Source organism: Amblyomma americanum, chromosome 2 (genome assembly GCF_052857255.1).
Source record: "Amblyomma americanum isolate KBUSLIRL-KWMA chromosome 2, ASM5285725v1, whole genome shotgun sequence".
In the NCBI taxonomy this organism is placed as follows: Eukaryota; Metazoa; Arthropoda; class Arachnida; order Ixodida; family Ixodidae; genus Amblyomma; species Amblyomma americanum.
In genome coordinates this window covers 15,175,676-15,196,270 of record NC_135498.1, presented here as the reverse complement: position 1 = coordinate 15,196,270, position 20,595 = coordinate 15,175,676, and the positions used below count along the sequence as shown (strand labels likewise).

Here is a 20,595-nt window from a genome sequence, read left to right as displayed (position 1 = left end):
CACAAAACTTTCGTATTTTCGGTGGCTATTTCAGATTTCGCAGAATAACTTTAATAAATGGTTAGACCTGCCGATAACACGATAAGTTCATGGCGAGAGACGTGTGATCGAGCTTTGTCGTTACTCTGTTAGACGGCTTATACTTCCAGATATGAAATGTGATATCATAAGACTGGTCTTCTGCAGCGAGATTACTTATTAGCATTACAATCTACAGTGGCTTTCTGTATTTCTACTCTAACGTATTTCAGCGCTCAGTACCTCTGTGTATGCATTTTTATGTTTCCCGACAATCGTTTTGTCTCGCGAGATTTTCTCTGCCTTCATATATGGGTTTATGTTCTGCCCATGCAAGACGGCTTAGGGCTCATTAAATCAACCAATGCTTTTTTTTTTCATGAGACCAAGGTTGAATTTTGAGGTGTTAGTCAACGACATAATGCACGAGACAACGAAAATCGAAAAAAAAAGCAGCATGCACTCACACACTGGCATACAGCGCTCACGAGAAAGATGCTTTCTGGGTTTCTGCCTAGGACACATTTCCATGTGCGAGACAAACCACTTAATCACGTGCATGAACTGCGTGCCAAACATTGTAATGCCGTGCATTGCAGGAGTTATGACTCTTCCTTGCAGTGTTCGGACGAATTCTGGATGGATCTTGAGTCAGGGTATCTTCCAGCCGCTGAGCACCTTTTAACGCGTTCTTTAAACCGCGAAGGAAGTCTTTAGTTTCACTTCAAGACGCATTCTAGCTCTCTCTCTCTCTCTCTCTCTCTATATATATATATATATATATATATATATATATATATATATATATATATATATATATATATATATATATATATATATATATATATATATATATATATATATATATATAGTTGCTAACCATAATCGCTTTGCAAAAAAAATAGTGTGGCATTATCGCTTAGCAACTGCAAAACTGACATACGTGTCCTTGGCTCATTATGGCGCCCAGGAAAGAGGGACAGGGGGAAGGAAGAAGGGGAAAACATTGTCGCACAGCACATGAGATGTTCCAGGCTGAGCGCTGTTGATGTCTTCTCTTCCACATCTCGTGTCCGCAGCTCTGTTCTTGTTTAGTACGTTAGTCGCTCTGTAAGTTAGTCGTCGTGGTTGTAGGCTGACCTCTGTTGCCCCACCCGCAGGGAGACGAGCAGGAGGAGTAAGCTGCGCCATGAAGCCCCGCAGTCTGTGCGCGTCGGCGCTGGCGATGGCGCTGCTGCTGCTCTACCTGTGCGCCGTGCGGCAGGTGCGCGGACAGTCGGGCACGCCGACGGGCAAGAAGCGCTCCGAGGAGTACACCTACTTCAACCACGACGAGATGACCGCCTTCCTCAAGAAGGTCTCCACAAACTACCCGGACTTCACACGGCTCTACAGCACCGGAAAGTCCGTGCAAGGTGCGTGCCACAACACAGTCACTGCTTGTGCACTGGCGTAGATTCTTTCGTTTTTTTTGGCGGGGGGGGGGGGGGGGGGAGGAAACTGCGCAGTATCTGTCCCGCATATCGTTGGACACCTGAACCGCGCCGTAAGGGAAGGGATAAAGGAGGGAGTGAAAGAAGAAAGGAGGAAAGTGGTGCCGCAGTGGAGGGCTGCGGAAATAATTTCGACCACCTGGGGATATTTAACGTGCACTGACATCGCACAGCACACGGGCGCCTTAGCGTTTTGCCTCCATAAAAACGCAGCCACCGCGGTCGGGTTCGAACCCGGGCACTGCCGTAGAGTAAAATCGTGTTCCGGGCAATCGGAGAATCGCTTCCGCAGTCCTTGATGGGGGGTTCGCAGCACTCCATGTCAGGGTAAATTACAAATACGTGTAGGAATTTTCTATTAGTGCGAGTGGAAGTGGGCGTACAGATAACGTCGCATAGAAAGGCGCATGTATATTGATATTGATTGATAGACGCATGAAGAAGCGTCATCTGGGGCGAAGAATACGTGCTGTCAGTGTTGGCGCTGTTTTATTAGGCGATTGTAAACAGGAGCGCTAGGCATAATTCAGGTGTTTCTGCACGGGCCTATAATTAGGGGTCATTGAATGCGGCGTACAAATACTAGCATAATAAAGGACACGGCAACAGCCTTAATTGTTACAGCTGTTTTTTTTTCGACCACCATAGGCTATCAGACTGCGGTAACTCCAAATCTTTACGTGGAGCTCAGCCGTTTGTGGAAGTGCTCGAACTGGAATAAGGGCTACATGAGTTCGAGGCAACGGATTATGCCTCTCTTGATTGCGCAATTTCGTGATAGCGTGAGAATAGTCCTTTCGTGGAAGCCGTCGCCTTTTGCACGTATACCTTTCGCTTTGCTGCAAGAATTAGTGAGATTGGGGTACAGAGCGCTGATATTCGGGTACTATTTTTAAAGGACTCTAAAGAACTCGCTGCATGAGGCTATTGTGGGAAATTGGAGGGTGCACCGGATGTGGGGGACTCGGAGATCGACATCTGAAACGAGAGCGACTGCTGGCTCGATGTCCTCCCGCGTTTCAGGGAAAAAGCGACTCTCGGCTTGGCGTCCGCTGAACAAGACACTCATTTGGACCGTCGTCGCACGCCACCGGATGTCATTTAGTTTTCTTAACGCTCAGCGATGGGTTGTTCGTTCCGAGCTCACTGTGTCGTGCGTCTCCGATTCCATGGCGCAAGATACAGCCTGATACAAGTAAAATCAGAAAAAAAAATATCTTTACTCTTATCTCCAACATGGAGGGGAGCAATTGAAGTAAAAAAAAAACTAACCCGTTTAGAGAGCATCTGAGGAAGAAAAAAACAGCGCCCACAAACACACGACGGTCAGTGTGGATGGTCTGTCTGTGTAGTCTCTTCATTGTCCTGTTTCTACGCACCACTTTTCAGCATGTTTTTTCAGCACGTTCACCAACACTCGTCCTCTTATGTTGTTGCTATCACGGCCGCCAGTCAGGTGCCGACGCACATCAAGCCATACTGACACTAACTATAAAACAGAGATCAAAAATGAGATTAACTCTTATCAGTGCCGACTCGCTGAAGAGAGCAACGCTGAAAAAAAAAATCTCACTAAATGTCTAATTCTACATTAATAGCTCTGGCTAGGCTCAAGAAACTTCAATGGCATGCCCAGGGGTGCATTTTTTGGTGGCTCGTGGAGGGAATGGTTCTATTTGCGCAGTGCATTTCTAGAACGTTCTGAGTCGAAAAAATAATTTTTTTTTCGCGGGTTTTCTATATAAAAAATTACTCTCTGAAAGGAAGGGGTATGCGACCCCCACCTCCCTCTTTCTTCTTGGATTGGCCACTGACAGCACTTGCTGAAGAGGTCTGGTTGGAGTTGGGGCCGACATGCTTGATGAGCGAGGAGAGGGGACCTATTTGATTTGCGATCCGTTCGATTATGTTCACTTCTCAAATAGACGACTGACAGGGTGTTTCATCGCTTTTCTTCTTTCGTTCGACCTGCAGGGCGTGACCTGTGGGTCTTGTTGGTGACCAAGGACCCCCAGGAAGAGACGCTGCTCAAGCCCAACGTCAAGTACGTTGCCAACATGCACGGCAACGAGGTGACTCCACTTCTGCACTCACTCCCTTCACCCTTATACGCCGTGTCCTAACACACCTGTGTACTACATGCACGCTACTACACTCTAAAATAAAGGAGTAAGAAAGAAGTAAGCTGTTCTCTTACGCACTCTCTGTTATATAAAGGGAGTGCCCTAGAGGACCGCTTACTCCCTGTCTACTCCCATAGAGGCGTGTTTGTGCTTAGAGTGTACCATGCACTGGCATTGGGAAGCTTATATGACGGTAGCAACTAACACGAGCACCGAAAGTCTTAACGTTCTTACGCGACTCTTGCGTTTTTTGTCCTCCGTCCGGAGACGCAGCAACATAGTGTTTTCAGCTTGATTCGTGTTATTTCACTTCCATCTCTTTAACTGCGCCTTATTTCACCACCAATTTCGTTGTCAGCCACGCCCCACTTCTGTGCAAATCGCTGCCGCGACCTCGATCTGTTTTTTATCCCGCGCGGCAGTTGCTCGAGAAGCTTTCCTCTCCAAGTTCTGCACCTTCTGGCCTTCTTAGGTGCTGCCGTTTTCTTGCTCGCTCGAACCTGTACTTTGTTTGCCCATTTACTCGACAGAGTCCACGTTTCATTCATAATCGCGACCGTGCTTATGAGTCGCTGTTAAGACGCGCCACGTGGACTCTAGCGCGCCGGAGTCGAAGCGCGATGACGCACTTGCGTGCAGTACACGCTTGGCAAGCTACCCTCTACCAATGCGCGTCCCTCTCCGCCCCCTCATCGCTGTCCTCCGTGCCACGAGTGTGGGAGACCAGTGCGGGGCAAAGGCCCCGGATGCCGGGCTCTAATCTCACCCGCCGGAAGAGGGGGAATGGCAGCTTCCGTGTCGGTCAGCGTCGCACAGCGCAGCAGCAGCATTTCGGGGTCGGCAAAACTCGCCAGAATTCCTGTCCGGGACGCAGCTTTCGTCGCCTCGTTGTGCCGAATCCCGAGTTCTGCGAAAGCCGTTTTCTGCCTCGCAGTCAGCGCCTTTAGGACACTGGCTACCGAGAACCGACGCAACGTCTGCGCTAAGACGGAATCGCCTGTAGTTTGTAAACAGTGTTTAGTGTCTTTGGTTGGGTAGGCTTGTACAAATGATACGAGAGTTAAATAAAGAAGGCCACTGCGCAATCGTATAGGAGCGCCTGAATCATTTGAGCCAGGCGCATAACTCCAAGGGGAGCCCCCAACCCATCTTCCCCCTCAGCTCGACTCAAGAGCTTACCTTGGACTCCTCCTGACAAAAAAATCCCTACCTTAGTACCTGGTTGTTGCAGTAAGCTCCGAAAGTGTAGACGACAAAACTGTCTCGCCACACTACATGTGGATACCTCCGTGTAGCGGAGATTCTGATTTTTTTTTTAAATCTGCAGTTTTTGAGAAGCCAGATCATTCCTTTGAAAGTGGCCGTGTAAAGTGTAATAGGTGTACGTTTTCTTACATTGATAAAAAAATTTTGTGCGCTGCTTAGAAATTTACAGCACAGCATAAAGGAGTGGACGAGGCATACACGAAGCACGTGTGCGTATCTCGTCTTCTCCTTAATGTTGTCCTGTAAATTCCTAAGCAGTGCTTAAACTTCTTTACCAATGTAATGTTGCACTAACTCTACCCCCCGTACAATCTCATTTGTTTTCATGCTCAATTTTCTTCCCAAAACCAGCACTGTAAGAACCAGCCACATTGCTAGCTCACAAATTAAAATAATGCTTCATAGTTATTCTTTCCTTTGATTGATTTGCGGTTGACCTCAAGCGCAGAGTCTCCTATCGTTGTGCTCATGTTTCTATTTGTACGGTGTGCTCCATTTTATTCAATATATTTGTTTTATAAAGTACAATAACAGCCACAGAGCAGCACTTTGAAGTTGAGTTTTTTTGGGCTGGTGGATACATCGTTCAGGCATATTTGTGGCATTAGTTTCATGATTACATGACTCGCACTTATTATCGCGTACCGAAAGAAGTTAAACACCGTGTATAACCCAGAAGAAGCACAAAAATGAAACCAAAAATACCACCCAGGCCGACTTAAGACTTAACCTTCAGAAAGTGATCACTCATGAAGATGCTAAGTATGGATACCAGCACACTGAGGTGCGTAGCATGCGTACCAAAAACTGTGTCAGTCAAATACACACATCGCTGATCCGCCCTTTCTTCGGGGATGGCCTCATGTTCCCGAACGGCGCATGCGCAGGCGGTGGGCCGTCAGCTGATGGTGTACCTGATCGCGCACCTGCTGACCCGCTACAACGTGGACCCGTACGTGCGCTACCTGCTGGACAACACGCGAATCCACATCATGCCCAGCATGAACCCGGATGGATACGAGATCTCCAAGGAGGGCGCCTGCACCGGAACCCTGGGACGGTACGCGAACGCTGTGGACTCTGCTTCGGGGCCACGTGTTTTCCACGCGGCCTAACTTGTTTCGTCATGCTTAAGACGAGTCTTATATACCCATGCCTTGACAAGAACCAACGGCGTTAACACGCATCCAAAGAGCGATAAATGTGCGGCATTCAAATTCTTTCTCGTTTATTAAAGCGTTACTTCCGGGTAAGATTCTCGCGTGCGCTAAATAAAAAAACAAAGCACCTCTCGTAAAATTTGTTGTCCATGGGCACGACACACGCTTCCGAGGAGTTTTATTCTTTCATTCACTTTGACAAGTTTCAGCTGTCGTACTTTAAAAACACTGCTGATAAAGTACAAAAATACTGGAAGGTATTGAAGGTGTGAGCGCAGGTGACTCGGAAGTCATTTGAGACTGGTTTGCCCTCATCAAACGAAAAGACCTGATAACTGGGGGATTGGAGGAACGAATACCTTCAGTTTTGACGGCGGGCTAATTAGAAACAGCTTTAGAGCTTTGACCGAGATTCACCGAAACGACAGCAAGAGCCGAAGTTGCTATCGTGGCCCGCGACTGCCGTTTGCCCCTCAACGTCCTGCACAAATACGTGGTAGCACTAAAATTCTGTGACAAGGCTCTCAGTGCCTCGAGACCCGACGTAGTAGAGCATGCGACACAGCACTGCCTCCTCGTGGAAGCAGGGGCGTTTATTTATGCCTCCGTGTGCACGCAGGTATAACGCCCGCGGCGTGGATCTGAACCGGAATTTCCCGGACCACTTCAAGACGCAGACACAGCAGCAGCAGCCAGAGACCGAAGCTGTGCGGCGCTGGATTCACCAGATTCCCTTCGTGCTCTCCGGCAACATCCACGGCGGTGCGGTTGTGGCCTCCTACCCGTTCGACAACTCGCCCAACGCTGGTATGCGAAGCATCACTTGGTTTGGTGGCTTTCTGTAGCCACCGTTCCTGTAGACCGTCTGAGTCATTCATTCAAAATATACGGTGACTCACTCAGCCACTGACCAGTCGCCGATTTAGTCACCCACTATGTCCTCCACTCAGTCTCTCATTCACTAGCTATAGGCACCCACTCTCTGTCACTTACTAACTCACACAGACACCGTCACTCTGTCGGTCACTAAATTACACAGACTTCGTCACTCACTACATCACACAGATACTGTCACGCACTAAATCACAAGACGCTGTTACTCACTAAATCGCACAGACACTACAATAAGGTAGAAACTTGGGCTTGTGGGATCTGACCTCTAACCATCGTTGTAGCGCAACACACGACAAGGGCACAGAACTGCACGTTAGCGCTGTGTGTGTGCCCTCTCGTTCTGTATACTGGTCGTGTGTTGCACTACAATGATGGTTACACACAGACACTGTCCCTCTGTCACTCACTAAATCACACAGACACTGTCGCTCATTCATTCACTAAATCACACAGACACCGTCACTCAATCACTAAATTATTCACAAAGGCACTTTCGCTCAATCACTGAATTGCTCACACAGTCACTGTCATTTAATCACTGAATTACTCAAACAATGTCACTGATTCGGTCAGTCGTGATGATGGATTTCTGCGTCCTCATTCATTCACTCAGTTGCAGACTCAAACATACATTATTTTACCAGATTTTTAAGCAGCTTTAGCCATTTTCGGAATTGTGCTACTACTTCTACTAACGCGCTGTGAGCGAAGTGGACAAATCGCAGGGCAGTTTGACGTCACTGCGGGATGTTGCAACGGCCATGCGTTATGTAACCAAGCTTGTTGGCCGTCGAACACTCCGAAGTTGTTCGGGTGCTGCTCTAAACCCGTCACTTCCGTCTGCGTTCTCGACGCGCGTGGTGCTGCTCCTGATGACCTGCTTTCGCGGTCTTCCGCAGTGTTCCACACGTACAACAAGCCGTCGGTGACGCCAGACGATGACGTGTTCCAACACATCGCCAGCGTGTACTCCTTCAACCACGCCAACATGTACCTGGGCGCACCCTGCTCGTCGGATCGGCAGGCGTTCCCCAATGGCACCACCAACGGCGCAGCCTGGTACCCGTTGGCAGGTACGAGGCAGTGCACATGCACTCTGCGCTTTCGCTGTGTGAGCTCTCTACTTGTAGCGGTGTCCACAAGGTGCGCATGTAGCAACATCTCTAGAAACTCTAGAGGAGCCGCTCCGGCCATTGGGGTGGCATCTAATGAAGGGGATACTACCTGTAGAGCCAGGACTGCGGAGATTCAATTTGGGTGAGCGGCCGCTTGCAGCCGATTAGCTGACTGGAGCTGGTTTGGAGAGGAAGAAAACTGACCCCCTCATGCCCTCTCTCTTCCCTCAGGGAAAGATGGGAGGGTGGCCGATCGCTGCGAACGGTTTCAGTCACAGGAGAGACCGGTGAAAAAGCGGCCAAACTGGGGTTAGGAAAGAATTATTACGTAACGCCTTTTTACCAATATTTTTTTTCTAGCCGTTCACGCGAAAAACTCTCTGGCTAAAAAAAATGGTTAAGAATAAATGAAAGGCTCATGAACTCTCCACTCTTTAGGTGGAAACCTCAAAAGCGCCTTGAGGGAAGGCACCAAGGAAGAAGCTCAATAAGGAATAGAGAAAGAGGCGTCGTAGTGGAGGACTCCAGATTAATTTCGACCTCCTGAGGTTTTTTTACTTTGTACAACACATGAGCATCCTTTGCATTTCGCCTCCATAAAAAGGCGATCGCCGCGGCCGGGATTGGACCTCGCGTCATCTTACTCAGCTGTAACCACTGAGCCACCGCGATGGGTCCAGCTTAAACGCTGAAAAAAAAAAAGGCTCACTGAAAAAAAAAAAAAAAACTGACTGCGCTCAACATCAGATGTGCATCTCACACTGATTGCTTTGCAACTCTCATCAGCTATAGTTACACACCGTTCGTCTAGTGCGCAGATATGGCGCATTCTTAACTGGTAGCCTACAATGCACCCATGTGCGTTGTGCAGGCGGCATGCAGGACTACAACTACATCTGGGAAGGCTGCATGGAGGTCACCTTCGAGATTTCTTGCTGCAAGTTCCCCCACCGCCGTGAGCTGCCGCGGTTCTGGGACGACAACAAGCAGTCGCTGCTCGCCTACCTCGGAGAGGTGCACAAAGGTGGGCGGTGCCACTTCCCACACCTCGCAATGAAAAAAAAAAATCTATTCAGAAAAATCTTCACTTAAAAAAAATTCTTGTAATGATCTGGAGATAGCGAAACATGGATTCGTAGAGAGTTTACGCATCGCCCTCAGATATGAACTAAAATAGTGTGCAGGAGAATAGTAATTAAAATAATGCTTGTATTTCTCCTCTGTCAGCACTGTATCCATTATCGCCGCTGTACGTGTTCGTTCCTTTGTGCGCTGCTGTTTGAAAACTAACGTCATCGCGAGGCGTTAGGCCCGCATTGTTAGGCGTTATTAATGTAAGCAACGTCTCCTTCTGGACTAGTTGCGTCATGGCTCAAGACCTAATTTTTAGCGCAACAGAAAGGACAAAACGCAGGGAAGTAAACGGAACGCGCGCTAACTCACAGCCATTTGTTTATTACTAATGTAATTTAGAAGGCAGCGTTCAATATTGCATGTCAAAAGGGCATTTTTAAGATTAAGATTGTCTTTCAAATCAACGTACTTAAATGCAAGAACTCCAGCCAGCCATCACATTCTTACGACTCTCCGCTTGAAAATAAAGAAAATAAACGTAGCCCCCATTTTGCGAATCCAAGTTCAGCCATCTTAGTCGGGGCGTGGAGGAATAATGGTGAGCACTTCTAAACGATGCACTGAGAGGTAGCCGTCAAGCCGCCTATTGACGGCTTTTTTTTCCGTCGTCCTCCATCTGTGTACTGCACATGGTGGAAATAAAGTCTTCTTCTTCTTCTTCCTTTTTTCGCCGAACTTTTCTTGCGGTCGGCGGGCAGGCGTGCGAGGCATCGTGATGGACGAGCAGGGAAACCCAGTGGTCAAGGCTTTCCTGCGCGTCTCCAACCGCACCATCGGCTTCAAGACTACGTCCCGGGGCGAGTACTGGAGGATCCTCAGGCCCGGTCGCTACACGCTTGAGGTAACTGCGCATCGCGCTGAAATCAGTAGTTTTCACAAGGCCGCTCTGCTCATGCGCGCCTCTTAAAAAACAAACTGCCAACTCCTACTGCGCACGCGCGGTTCATGTTAGTGACAGGCGCATGCGACAGATGGCGGCAGCTGTCAAACACACACTTGCCACTTCGTAAGCGCAGCTGGCCCCTCGTGGAACCAGATAGCGCGTGCGTCTCCCGCATGCGTTTGTTTTCAACCACTAGCAGACGAATTTTCGCCACTCCCCAGAGGGCGCCACTTCTTGTGGAAAACGCGGATTCAGCTTCAACTACTTCGAGTTTTTGCTGGCTTCTTGGAGGCGCGGCTATCGCAGATGCTTTTCAACACTAACCGGATCCAACGATTTCGAAACATCTGCAGCTCTTGTAGGGGCACAAACTGATTTGACCTCGTATACGTTTCGAAAGTGGCAACCGGGAGTTTGAAGGACTGGAATGTATTTTGCCATAATCCGTTAGTGCGCACGCCGGCATTGCGGGTCGTTAAGTGCAAGTCGACGCGACGCGGTAAATGCAACGGTTGTTCGTTTGGTTATTCTGTCCTTTTAAATGCACTGCTCGTTTCTGCTAGGTTTATATTTGTTTTCTTTAGTCATCTGTTCTCTGTTATTTATTCATCTGTATCTCAGTTCTAGACGCATATAGACCCTTCAGCCTTTTCTCTGCACGTATATGCATTTTCGCAGTTGCATTTTGTCCATGAACTATTGCGAGGTATACAGTGGCGAGTAAAGAAGATTAGCACAATGACGTCACTATAGCGGCGAAAATCGCATCGTGCGGCTCGCCGGGCGCCGTGCTTTGCGAACACACGTGGCCCATTTGGTATCGGCGTAATCGTAACCGCAGCGCCCAGCGTGGCTCTCTGCCGCTCCTGTGGCACGTCACTAGTGCTGACCTTTTTACTGGCCACTGTACGTCATACTTAGCCTATGATGTCCGGCCTGAAGGTAAGATGTCAAACTACAGTGCACTGTCAGTGTCAGTCTGTTAACATTTACTACAGCTACATGTGCACTAATTTAGTGTCTAGAAGTCTGTCGATTATCGTCGATCTGCTTGCGCGACAGATTCAACGATGTAGGTGACAAACGGAAAGATAGGCCTTCCTGTCAATGAAACCAAGAACCAAATGCTGTCCTAAGACAGCAACCAGGACATCTGTGGTTCTGGGGCCTAGAAAATGGATCGGTTAGAGCTAAGATCCAGGCCTCTAAGGTAGCCATTAACGCAGTCCGCGACTGACAGCACACATGACGAAAGGCTGAAAGTTGTACCTACACTCTCTACAACTCAGGTTTCGGCGCCCGGATTCCACACGGCCAAGCAGGACTTCATCGTTCTGGAGCAGCAGATCTCCATCCTCAACGTCACGCTCAAGTCGCTGCACGAGGAACCCCAGGAGCCTGAGCAGCTACAGCCCGAGCCCGACTCGGCACAGAGCGCCGGGCCGCCCCCTACGGTAACGTCTGCTCCGGGCAACGGAACCTCACGTCCCCCCACTACTAACACCACGGCTGCTAGCAGCCCTTCTTCGCCCACTCGTGACGTCACCGGCACGTCACGGCCCCACGTGGACGCCGTCGAGGGCCGCAGTGGCTCTGACGTCATGGAGGCCGGTGACGTCAGGGAGGCGGGAGGGTATCGCAACCACGGGAGTCGCGATGAGCGACCTGCTCCGCGTCACGACTGGGAGTTCCGCGAGGACGTGTTTGTGATGGAAGTCAGATCGGGAGGTCGCGGCGCGTTAGCGTATTCAGTGGAGGCGCAACTGCTGGCTATCTCAATGTTGGCCTTCGCAATGGCTGGCCTCTTCGGTGGCCGTTAACAAGGCATGGGCGTTGGATAGGGCGGTGCCCTGGATACCAACTACTTCATGGTCGCTAGTTTTGGTGGCCGGCATTCAGCCAGAGATTAGCCGTCTTGGCGCAGCCCAAGGCGGCCGACCAGCTCAGTATTATGAGTGACTGATGTGATGTGTCTAAGAGAGAAACCAGAAAGCGAAGCGGTGCGTCGTAAATCGCAATGACGTCGACACCACCGGCGCACAGAGAAGGCGTGAAGTTTAGAAAGAGCGCGACTTTCAAATCGAGCTTTCTTAGAAATACGGCGCCAGAGACTTTGTTTGCATGAGCAGACTATTCCAAGACGGTCAGACTAGCAAGTGAAACTAGAAACAGCTTTAACAAGTGTGACTCCGTGCGCGAAGTTGTTTTGCGCTGGCTTCGTCTTTTCTTGTGAAACTGCGATTTTCTTATGGTTTCTGCAGAGTCTCTCTTCACTTAAAAATTTTTTTTCGAGAGGCCACTTAGTATTGAGCTCTATACTGTCAACAGTGGTTGCAGTGCTGATATGCACACGCGCTTTGTCACTGCTTTTAAAACTGCTCATTTTGTTTGTACCGAAAATGGTGACTCTTTTCCATTTCTGGCTCATGGGGATATCAGTATTACACATCTATTGAGCGACGACTCTTATAAACCAGCTCTCTTATTACGTCAAGGAAACAACGTGAACCAAAGAGACCTTAGGCAGGAACATTTCTCGTCTAAGATCTGTGGCTGCCGGCAGTAAATACTTTATTGTCGTATTAACGAGAGATCGCTTTGTACGACTCCTAGTCTTCCATTACTCAGGGTAGCTGCCAATGCAAACTCTCGCCCAGGAACACAAGCGATGGACGTGCATGGCTTTCAGCTTTTGTCTCTGTACCTGAACACGTACTTAATACTGCCAGTATTAATTAGCGTATACGTACGATAAGGTGTTACATAGTGAAAAGAAGGCAAACCAGCCCCATACTTAATTTGAGGGAAAGATGTCAGGCGCGATATTTAACGACATGTACAGTTTTAAACGGTTGTTGTTGCAGTAGCGACCTTAGATTATGTCACTGCGTTGGCACCAACGCAAGGCACTTTGATCTCAAGTGCACAGCAAACTTTGGGGAAGCATGGGCATGAAGCTAATGGTCTAAAATAAAAGCACAGCATCAGTCAGCATGCTGGATAAGACATAATCGACTGTGCTATCGTGCATAGCATGCCCAGTGGGTTTGTCTTCCTTTAGTGCTTGTACATGTTGCGAAGTGTCTGCGGGTTTAAAGCCTGCAAGCAAGTTTGTGTGGTGGCTTGAAATTCAGATTTTCCCCAAAACACCTTGTAAGTCTTTGTATATAAGAAAATCGGGCAATTTTTGGTGGATTATATTTGATATAATCATTCATTTGTAAATTATTAAAAATAAAGAGAGAAAAGAATAGTTGAAACATGTTACAAATGCAAAACTCAATCCACAACACCTTGCTTTCAAGCATTTTCATTTTTAATCTCTGAATTTGTATATTGGTTTGCACAGGGGTAAAATACTGTTTGTGTCTTTTCTCAACACTTGTCTTTCTTTTTTTTTGTTCTCTCCCTGTTTCTCTGTTTCTGCAACCGGATCACAGGTGGCGCCCCAGGAAAATAAATTAGAAGCACTAAGACAAATTCCGCCGCCGCCGCAGCCTTTACCACCTCGCTTCTACTTTAACGGCTTCAAAGCGCTACCGCTGCCCAATAACAACCCGTTTGAGTTTCCACCAAATCTGCGCCACTGACCGAACTGCTTTTTTATTTTGTGCTTTTTTTTCTTCCTCTATGTCAACGCGAAGCGCGCTTCAAATGTGCCACCTCGCATTCATTTTCACCTGGCTTCATCTCCTCACATCACGTCTTGTTCGCTGTATTTTGCAGGCGGGCAGCCCACAGTGTTTTTTAAGCTGAATCACACAACATCGTCGTTGTTGGCTTTTTTTTTCGCTACAAGTAGGCGATTGCGAATTGTATCGAAGTGCGAAGAAATATGTTGACGAGGCTGCAATCCTACTTGACGCACGAGAAAAAGTATCATTTTAGCCTTGTAACCACAAAGCGGACTTGATGGCGTCCTATACAGTGCGTAATTCGCCTCCTAAATTCTTCAGTCAACCGCAGAAATATTGCGTACAAAAGCTATGCATATTGAAATGCGTGAAATAAGACAGCATTTATGGTCACATGCGCAACTCTAACTCAGAAGTAGGAGCTTTCGTTCCAGGCTAAACCGAAGTGACCCTTTCGTAGATACTTTGAAATGCGGAAATTCTTCATTAGATTACGATATTCATAAGCCCTCGGAAGTATTGAACTGAGGAAACTGGTCAGTATTCTTTAGGTCACTTTGGTCACAGGACACGTCGAGTGACAGACTAATACAGCCGACCAGCGCGATCAAATGCTACCGTGAGCTTCACAGGTGTACAGCTTGAGCAGTACAACTCGCGGGTGTACAACTTGCAGGTGTACAACTCGCAGGTGCACAACTCGCACATGTACAACTCGCACGTGTACAACTCGCAGGTGTACAACTTTCACATGTACAGCTCGCACATGTACAACTCGCAGGTGTGCAACTTGCAGGAACACAACTTGCCTTGCAGGAGTAGCTTACATGCGACCCGATACCGCTGGTTTCGAGACGCACAATAATACCCAGATGTTCACACGTGCATCTTCACCTTCACCAGTTCATCTGCATCATCTTCATTATCATCACCTGAAGCGACCCTCACCCATTTTTATTTCTGTGTATTATTTTATTACGTCTGACTGCGTTTTAGGGCATAGCAATGCACTTCGCGTTTCCTCCCTGCCTCCCCCACGATGTCTGCCGGGGGAGGAGGTGGAGTAGCATGCAAGGGCGCAGCACGCAAGTTTTTACAGACACTTTTTATCACCCCTTATATACTGACTTTTTCTATATTGTACTGTCATTGCCGCTTCCACACTCGCGTGTGCAGAGCGGTACATCATTGGCACAGGGCCTCTTCTTACTGTCTCCACCCCCCACCCCCCTTTTTTTTAGCGCACTCTTTAACACGGTGTCGGTTTTTCCCTGCACACCTTTTTCCCTCTCCCTTTCTACACTTTCGTCGCACTAATAAACTTGGCACGCTCTGTTCCACCGTTTCGTCTTTTTCTACGTGGCCTTTACTTAAGGGCACCCGCAACCTTCCGAAAAAACGAGAGAAGCACTTGAAACCGGGAGTGTGCGCAACGGATTTTGTGCGACGCCACCGAAAGGCCAATGAGCTTTGCAACGCCAACCACTTACGCTTGAGTAGATGAAGCGCACGAAAACACAGCGCACAGAACTGTGCTGCGTTTTTGTGCGCTTCATCTACTCAAGCTATGAACAAACTTGCCCAAGAACGTGTTCTACGGAACCACTTACGCCACTGAGTCATTGCTCTGTGCACCCGTGATGCGGAGGTGGCGATACCGGCTCTAGCGCGGTTTGACTGTAACAGCAAGCATGCTGACAATACGGTTCAAGCTTAGAGCTTACGCTTTGTTCGTTTCGCACAAGGCTGACTGAACAGAAGATACACGTTCATGCAACCGTGACTATCTTGCCTATTAAATAAGAGACTAACTAGTCGCTTTGATCTACAAACTGAATTATCTTCTCGTGCTCATTTTGCGGGCGGTTTCAGAACATTCTGCGTGAAAGTGAAACAGAAATTTGTAGCAAGTGTATAGGTAATCACGCTCGTATTAAGCGCTCAGAGCAAATCAAAGAAGTTTAATCACAGAATAGCAAATATTCGCTGGCTCAATCTGAATTAATTTGAGCTGAGCATTAGAAAAAGAACGTAATTTCTGTAACATCGTTTTTGAGACCACTCCCGAAGTAGAGCGCTTACTATGCCACTAAAATCACCACGCCCCGTGCGCGAGCTTTCCGCATGTAAGCATTGATTGTTCCCAGCCGTGCCTGTCTGATTGGCAAGCTAAGGTTTGGCCTCCTCGCTCAAGTGCTTCTGCCGTTTACCCTTTCGGCACATCACACACCAACCACTTGCCAAGGCTACGGGTCTTTCGGCACTAACACACACTCCAGCACCTCACACGGAACATCGCCGACAGCTGGCGGTAACACCAAGCCTTTGTGGGTTGGACTTTCAATGGACTTCCAATGACTACAAGCAGACGTCCTCCGGTGAAGGTGGGAGTCACTTATGTCTCTCATAATCGTCTTCTCTCACTTATTGACCACTGTTCACAACCTGTCACTCTGTGTTGGAAGAGCCGAGATCTCGTGTTCGGTGGGAAGCTTTAAGAATTTTATGTTTTCTTCCTGTCATCCGTGGCCACTAGACGAATCACGGTAAATGTGTCCAACGGATTTCTGTCGAATCACCACATCGGCACGGGATTGGTGGTAGATGGGATAAATCACACTCGGTGTGTGCCGCGAGAGGTCGCCTAGTTTCTACTATCAAATTAAGTGCATCTTTGTGCCATGGGGGCCTTGTACTCAGTTATATAAACTGGTTTGGAAATTGCGGATAAACCAACAACGTAGATCATCTTAGCTAAGTACTCTTGCTGAGTGTCACGCAATGCGGGTTAGTGAGTCAACGAGAGCATTTAACGTACAGCTCATACTCTCGCTACCACCTGGCCAAGTATTTCTTAGAAGTTAGAACAGAGAACCCAACGACGGTGCCTGTGTCATGGGGGAACTGCCCATGACGCTGAAGCCTGTGATGAGAGAGAGGCGGGCGCAGTGACGCCCCCAAGCGAGCCGCGAGTGCGGCTAGGAAATCGAGCGCGCGTCATCAGCAGATCCAACACGGCGCGCCAAGTAAGGCGAAATGTGTGCAATGCGAGAAATGTAAACGCGTGAAAATGAGAAAGAAAAAACATTAGCGAGCCTTAAAGCCAGCCAATGTATAGCGATATTAAATGCCGCAACTTTCAGGCAATGGGATGCGGCAAACCGGAAAAAGCATCAAATAGAAAAGCTTCAGCCTAAAAACGCATTTGCTTACGTAGTTTAGAGCATCAGACAATTTGAGCGTCTGCCAACATTTTAACCGGCGCTCTGAAGCCGTTCATCGTAATTCGTCACTGCATGTCTTCAGTTTTTCAATTTGAAGCAAATGAGGAGAAAGCCCTATAAGGAGTAGTTAAAAAAGAACGGCTTGTACTTTCTCTTCTGCTTTTTTCTCTTCAGGCTTCTCGTCGAAAGAATAGGTTCTCCCGAATGTCGTGATCTGTAAGTATTGAAACGAGAATATTAGATCTAGAACGCGGTAATTAAACACGTTGCGCTAATTACGTAATTTATATATTTTAAATGTGGCTATAGACGACATTGATGTCTTAATTATGCTCACTTGGTTGGTAACTCAAACTGCTGCACAAGGTCGCGATGCTGCGAAAGCGATATGTCTACGTCTGCCTTGAAAAGGTTCCTGAGCAGAGTGAATTAGCCTATAACTAGCTCGCACAGAGCGAAGTAACAGGGAAGTCGTATAAATCGATCAGTCGCTAGTTTAGGAGAGTCGTAATTGTAAAATACATTGATCGCTGCGAGAATGAACATTAAATGCATCAAACTTGTAACTCACCGCCACTGCATCAAGACACGGCTGCTCTTATTCCGTAGTCTGGTTTCTTCGCAGTTCGGACCTGGTGGCCGCAGACTACGTTTGCCACTCTGGCCACCATGAGCACTCACTGCAGCTTTTGCTGCAGTTCTTTAGTCTCGAGGCCTGAACGAGAACTCTCAGCCTATGCCTAGAAAGTAAAATTACTTAACCTTCTTTTATATCATCTTAAATGTCCGCGAAAAGTAAAGTTGCTTAGATCTGATCTTGCTTGCTTTTAGTTTCCTGCAGTAGATGGCGTTTCGATTGCCACGTTTTCGAGCTGTGCTCCGGTGTTGAGGTCTAGGGCGGATGCGTTCACATCCGGGGCTCACTGTAGTGAAGGCGGTAGCAGTAATGCTGTGCAGCAGCGCACAATGAACAAAATGACATCATTCTCAGAGGCATTTAAGAGCCCGCGTGACAAGGGTATGACGCAAGGAAGGAACTGCTACAGATTGCTGTTCTCAAAGAAAGTCTGAGATCGCGCACATGCATGGCAGTGTGTGTGAAGCTCTTGCTACCTTATCACCACAGTTGTCGTTCACCGCATTAAAGTAACTCGAGAAATTTCTTTTGACCTATGTCCTAATATGCCCCACCTTTGACCGTAAGTGCATGTTCTGAGCGGTAAGAGGTCTATTGTTTACTTTTCTTCTGCTTTTTGGCCAACAAAACATCTATTATCAAAAGTTCTCTGCATGCAGACTCGGCTATATCGAACTACTGGATATATCGAACAAATGTGCGCTCCTCCTGCATTTTGTTAAAATCTAGTTTCACTATTTATTAGTAATTAAATTTCAACCAGGTGCAATGTCCCCCACTGACATTACGCTAAGCGCTAGCACGGAGAAACGCTAGCTTAGCGCGCATGACGGAAGCTTAACTAAACTGCTAATACAGCCGAACTTCTCTATAGCAGAACGGTTTAGGACGAAATAATGGATGTAACGAAGGAATGGCACTCGCCGTACCCGCGAATGCTGCAGGTTTGTAGTCGTTGCTTAGACACCGATGCATGCAAATTGTTTTGCGGAACTGGCAAACATTTTGTTTCCTACCGGTACGCGCAGATAGAACTGAATATAATAGAATAAAATAGAACAATAGAAAAGAACAGAACAGGCTAGAGCATAATAGAATCGAATAGGATAGGATAGAAGAGAACATACAGTTTTCGGCCTTAATGCGCACAAGTGCCACAAAAGAAGGAAAACAAAGCTTGTCTCCTGGATAAGCCTTCACCTCGACTTCTGCACCGTGGAACGGGTGACAAGCATAAAACAAAACACGCAAAGAAGTGCCGTTAGTCGTCGAGAAAACATTTTGCCAAATGAATGCGCACACTGCAGTAGCAAGTTTAAGGGCCCACGTAAATAACAAGGGCATTCGTACTGCCCACACAATAAAAACAAACTGAGTTTTCTACCTATTCTTCTTCTTGCATGAAAGTTTCCGGGTCATATTCTGGCTACGTACTATACTTGTTGGTGCATCGCGCGGAAACCGAGCAGAACTCCTTCTTTTCATCCCTCGCTTTGACTTCTTGAATTTCTCGTTCACCGCTATAGCCCCCCCCCCCCCCCCTCCCCCCCACTCCATCTTTCGCTCCTGCAAAGGCTTCGTTCTCTCCTTTTCCAGTTGTTCTCTGAGGAAGACTTCCTGCACCCGGACTCTTCGGCACTAAGCGTATTCCTGGGGCCATCGTCGCTTCAGAGGGCACCTTCCATGTGGAACTCCATAAAGTCCGGCTTTGGGAACCTCTTCGGCAACATCGGCTGACGAGTGTGCGCGGACACACACAAACCTCCAGGACAACCACGCAGTCGTGCGGCAATGCACGGTGCATCGGCGACGCGCCGCGATCCACGACGAGTGGATGCGAGGACAGTCTCTGAAAGTTGTGTGCGCAGACGTCGCCGTTGCCTTCCTTCTGCAGTGCTCGAAGAAGGCGTGCGTTGTGCGACGTGTTTGGAACCAAGCAGTTTTTAGGAGTCCCAGCGTATGCAGTGTCGTCGCTGTTACCACCCACGGGCTTCTCTACCGGGGGAGACGCCGATGTAGGGGGGCTTCCGTTTTAAACTACAGGGCTCTTTTAGTCCTACCACATGCGAAACTACGGCTTCACCTATAGGCGTATAAGCGCTGCTCTCGGTGGCGTCTGGCAACCTCTACGGGGTATTCAGCAGTGTATATCACCGATATATGTGCCGCAAAAAAAAAGTGGGGATATCCAAATTTCTGACCAATCACCGGATTGTATTTCGGAACGTAGAGTCTGTCAGTATTTTCGACTCTGGTATGGCTAAAGAGCTCTGCTTTTTTTTGTTGTCTCGGTAAGAACAGCGATGCGTTGTGACGCGCTTGGATTCCCCATCTCTGGGGACGCCCACGTGTAATGGCAATCTTCGGCCTTTCATTTAGCCAGCCGAGCCTCTAAGGTTGGCTGCGAGCTTACCGCGTGTCACTTTGGGTGCTCAATAATAAAAATCATCTGCTGTCCGACAGAGCTGCTTTAGTGCGCGTGTGTCCCTACAGAGTGAAATCTGAGTCAAACTTAGCGAACGGGTCGCACAGTGCTAGGTTTTGTGACGTTAGTATTCTGTTAGTAGTTTTTATCTTTGCCAGCTTTTTTTTTTTTTGCTTCTAGGCCACGACGCCAGCGCTGTGTGTCAGAGTTCTTATAATAGTGAGCCCCCTTGTTACAATAAAAAGTCACCACCGATGGCGTGCTGTTTTCTGGGTTACGACGTATACCCGAATTTAAAGAGGCGTACTTGCGCGCAGCCGCTAATGGTGTGTATGCTGCGGACATTATTCGACAACCGAAACATTTGCGGACGCTGCGCCCCTCACCTAACTAGACAGCCCTTGTACCCATCGTTTTTAGGAACATCCAAGCTGGCAAGGTGCCCTCACCAGCTGACTTTAACGTTGTCCGAGGAACCATTTTGTTTTTGCCCACAACACTTTCCCAGTAACGTCTGTTTCTATGTCGGCAAAGCTTTGCTATATCGACGGGAGAGAGTTGTGGGTAAGCTCTGGATGCTATTAGTTT

The 20,595-nt window shown here is 48.1% G+C and overlaps 1 protein-coding gene and 1 long non-coding RNA gene across 2 annotated transcripts in view; both read left to right on the top strand.

Moving 5' to 3' along the window:
* LOC144119551 (carboxypeptidase D-like) overlaps positions 1-15,061 on the top strand; it is a 46,586-nt gene extending 31,525 nt beyond the window's left edge. The window contains exons 11-20 of the mRNA XM_077652132.1: positions 640-674; positions 1,138-1,433; positions 3,486-3,583; positions 5,788-5,960; positions 6,680-6,867; positions 7,854-8,027; positions 8,941-9,093; positions 9,902-10,044; positions 11,376-11,540; positions 13,527-15,061. Coding sequence (XP_077508258.1) covers positions 640-674; positions 1,138-1,433; positions 3,486-3,583; positions 5,788-5,960; positions 6,680-6,867; positions 7,854-8,027; positions 8,941-9,093; positions 9,902-10,044; positions 11,376-11,540; positions 13,527-13,676 — 1,575 coding nt within the window. The 3' untranslated portion in view covers positions 13,677-15,061. The remainder of the gene's footprint in view (positions 1-639; positions 675-1,137; positions 1,434-3,485; positions 3,584-5,787; positions 5,961-6,679; positions 6,868-7,853; positions 8,028-8,940; positions 9,094-9,901; positions 10,045-11,375; positions 11,541-13,526) is intronic.
* A 143-nt stretch (positions 15,062-15,204) lies between these two features.
* On the top strand, positions 15,205-20,262 carry LOC144120639 (uncharacterized). Its single transcript, XR_013312465.1, has 2 exons — positions 15,205-16,105; positions 19,179-20,262. It is a non-coding gene; the product is annotated as an uncharacterized LOC144120639 (long non-coding RNA).
* The last annotated feature ends 333 nt before the right edge of the window (positions 20,263-20,595 follow it).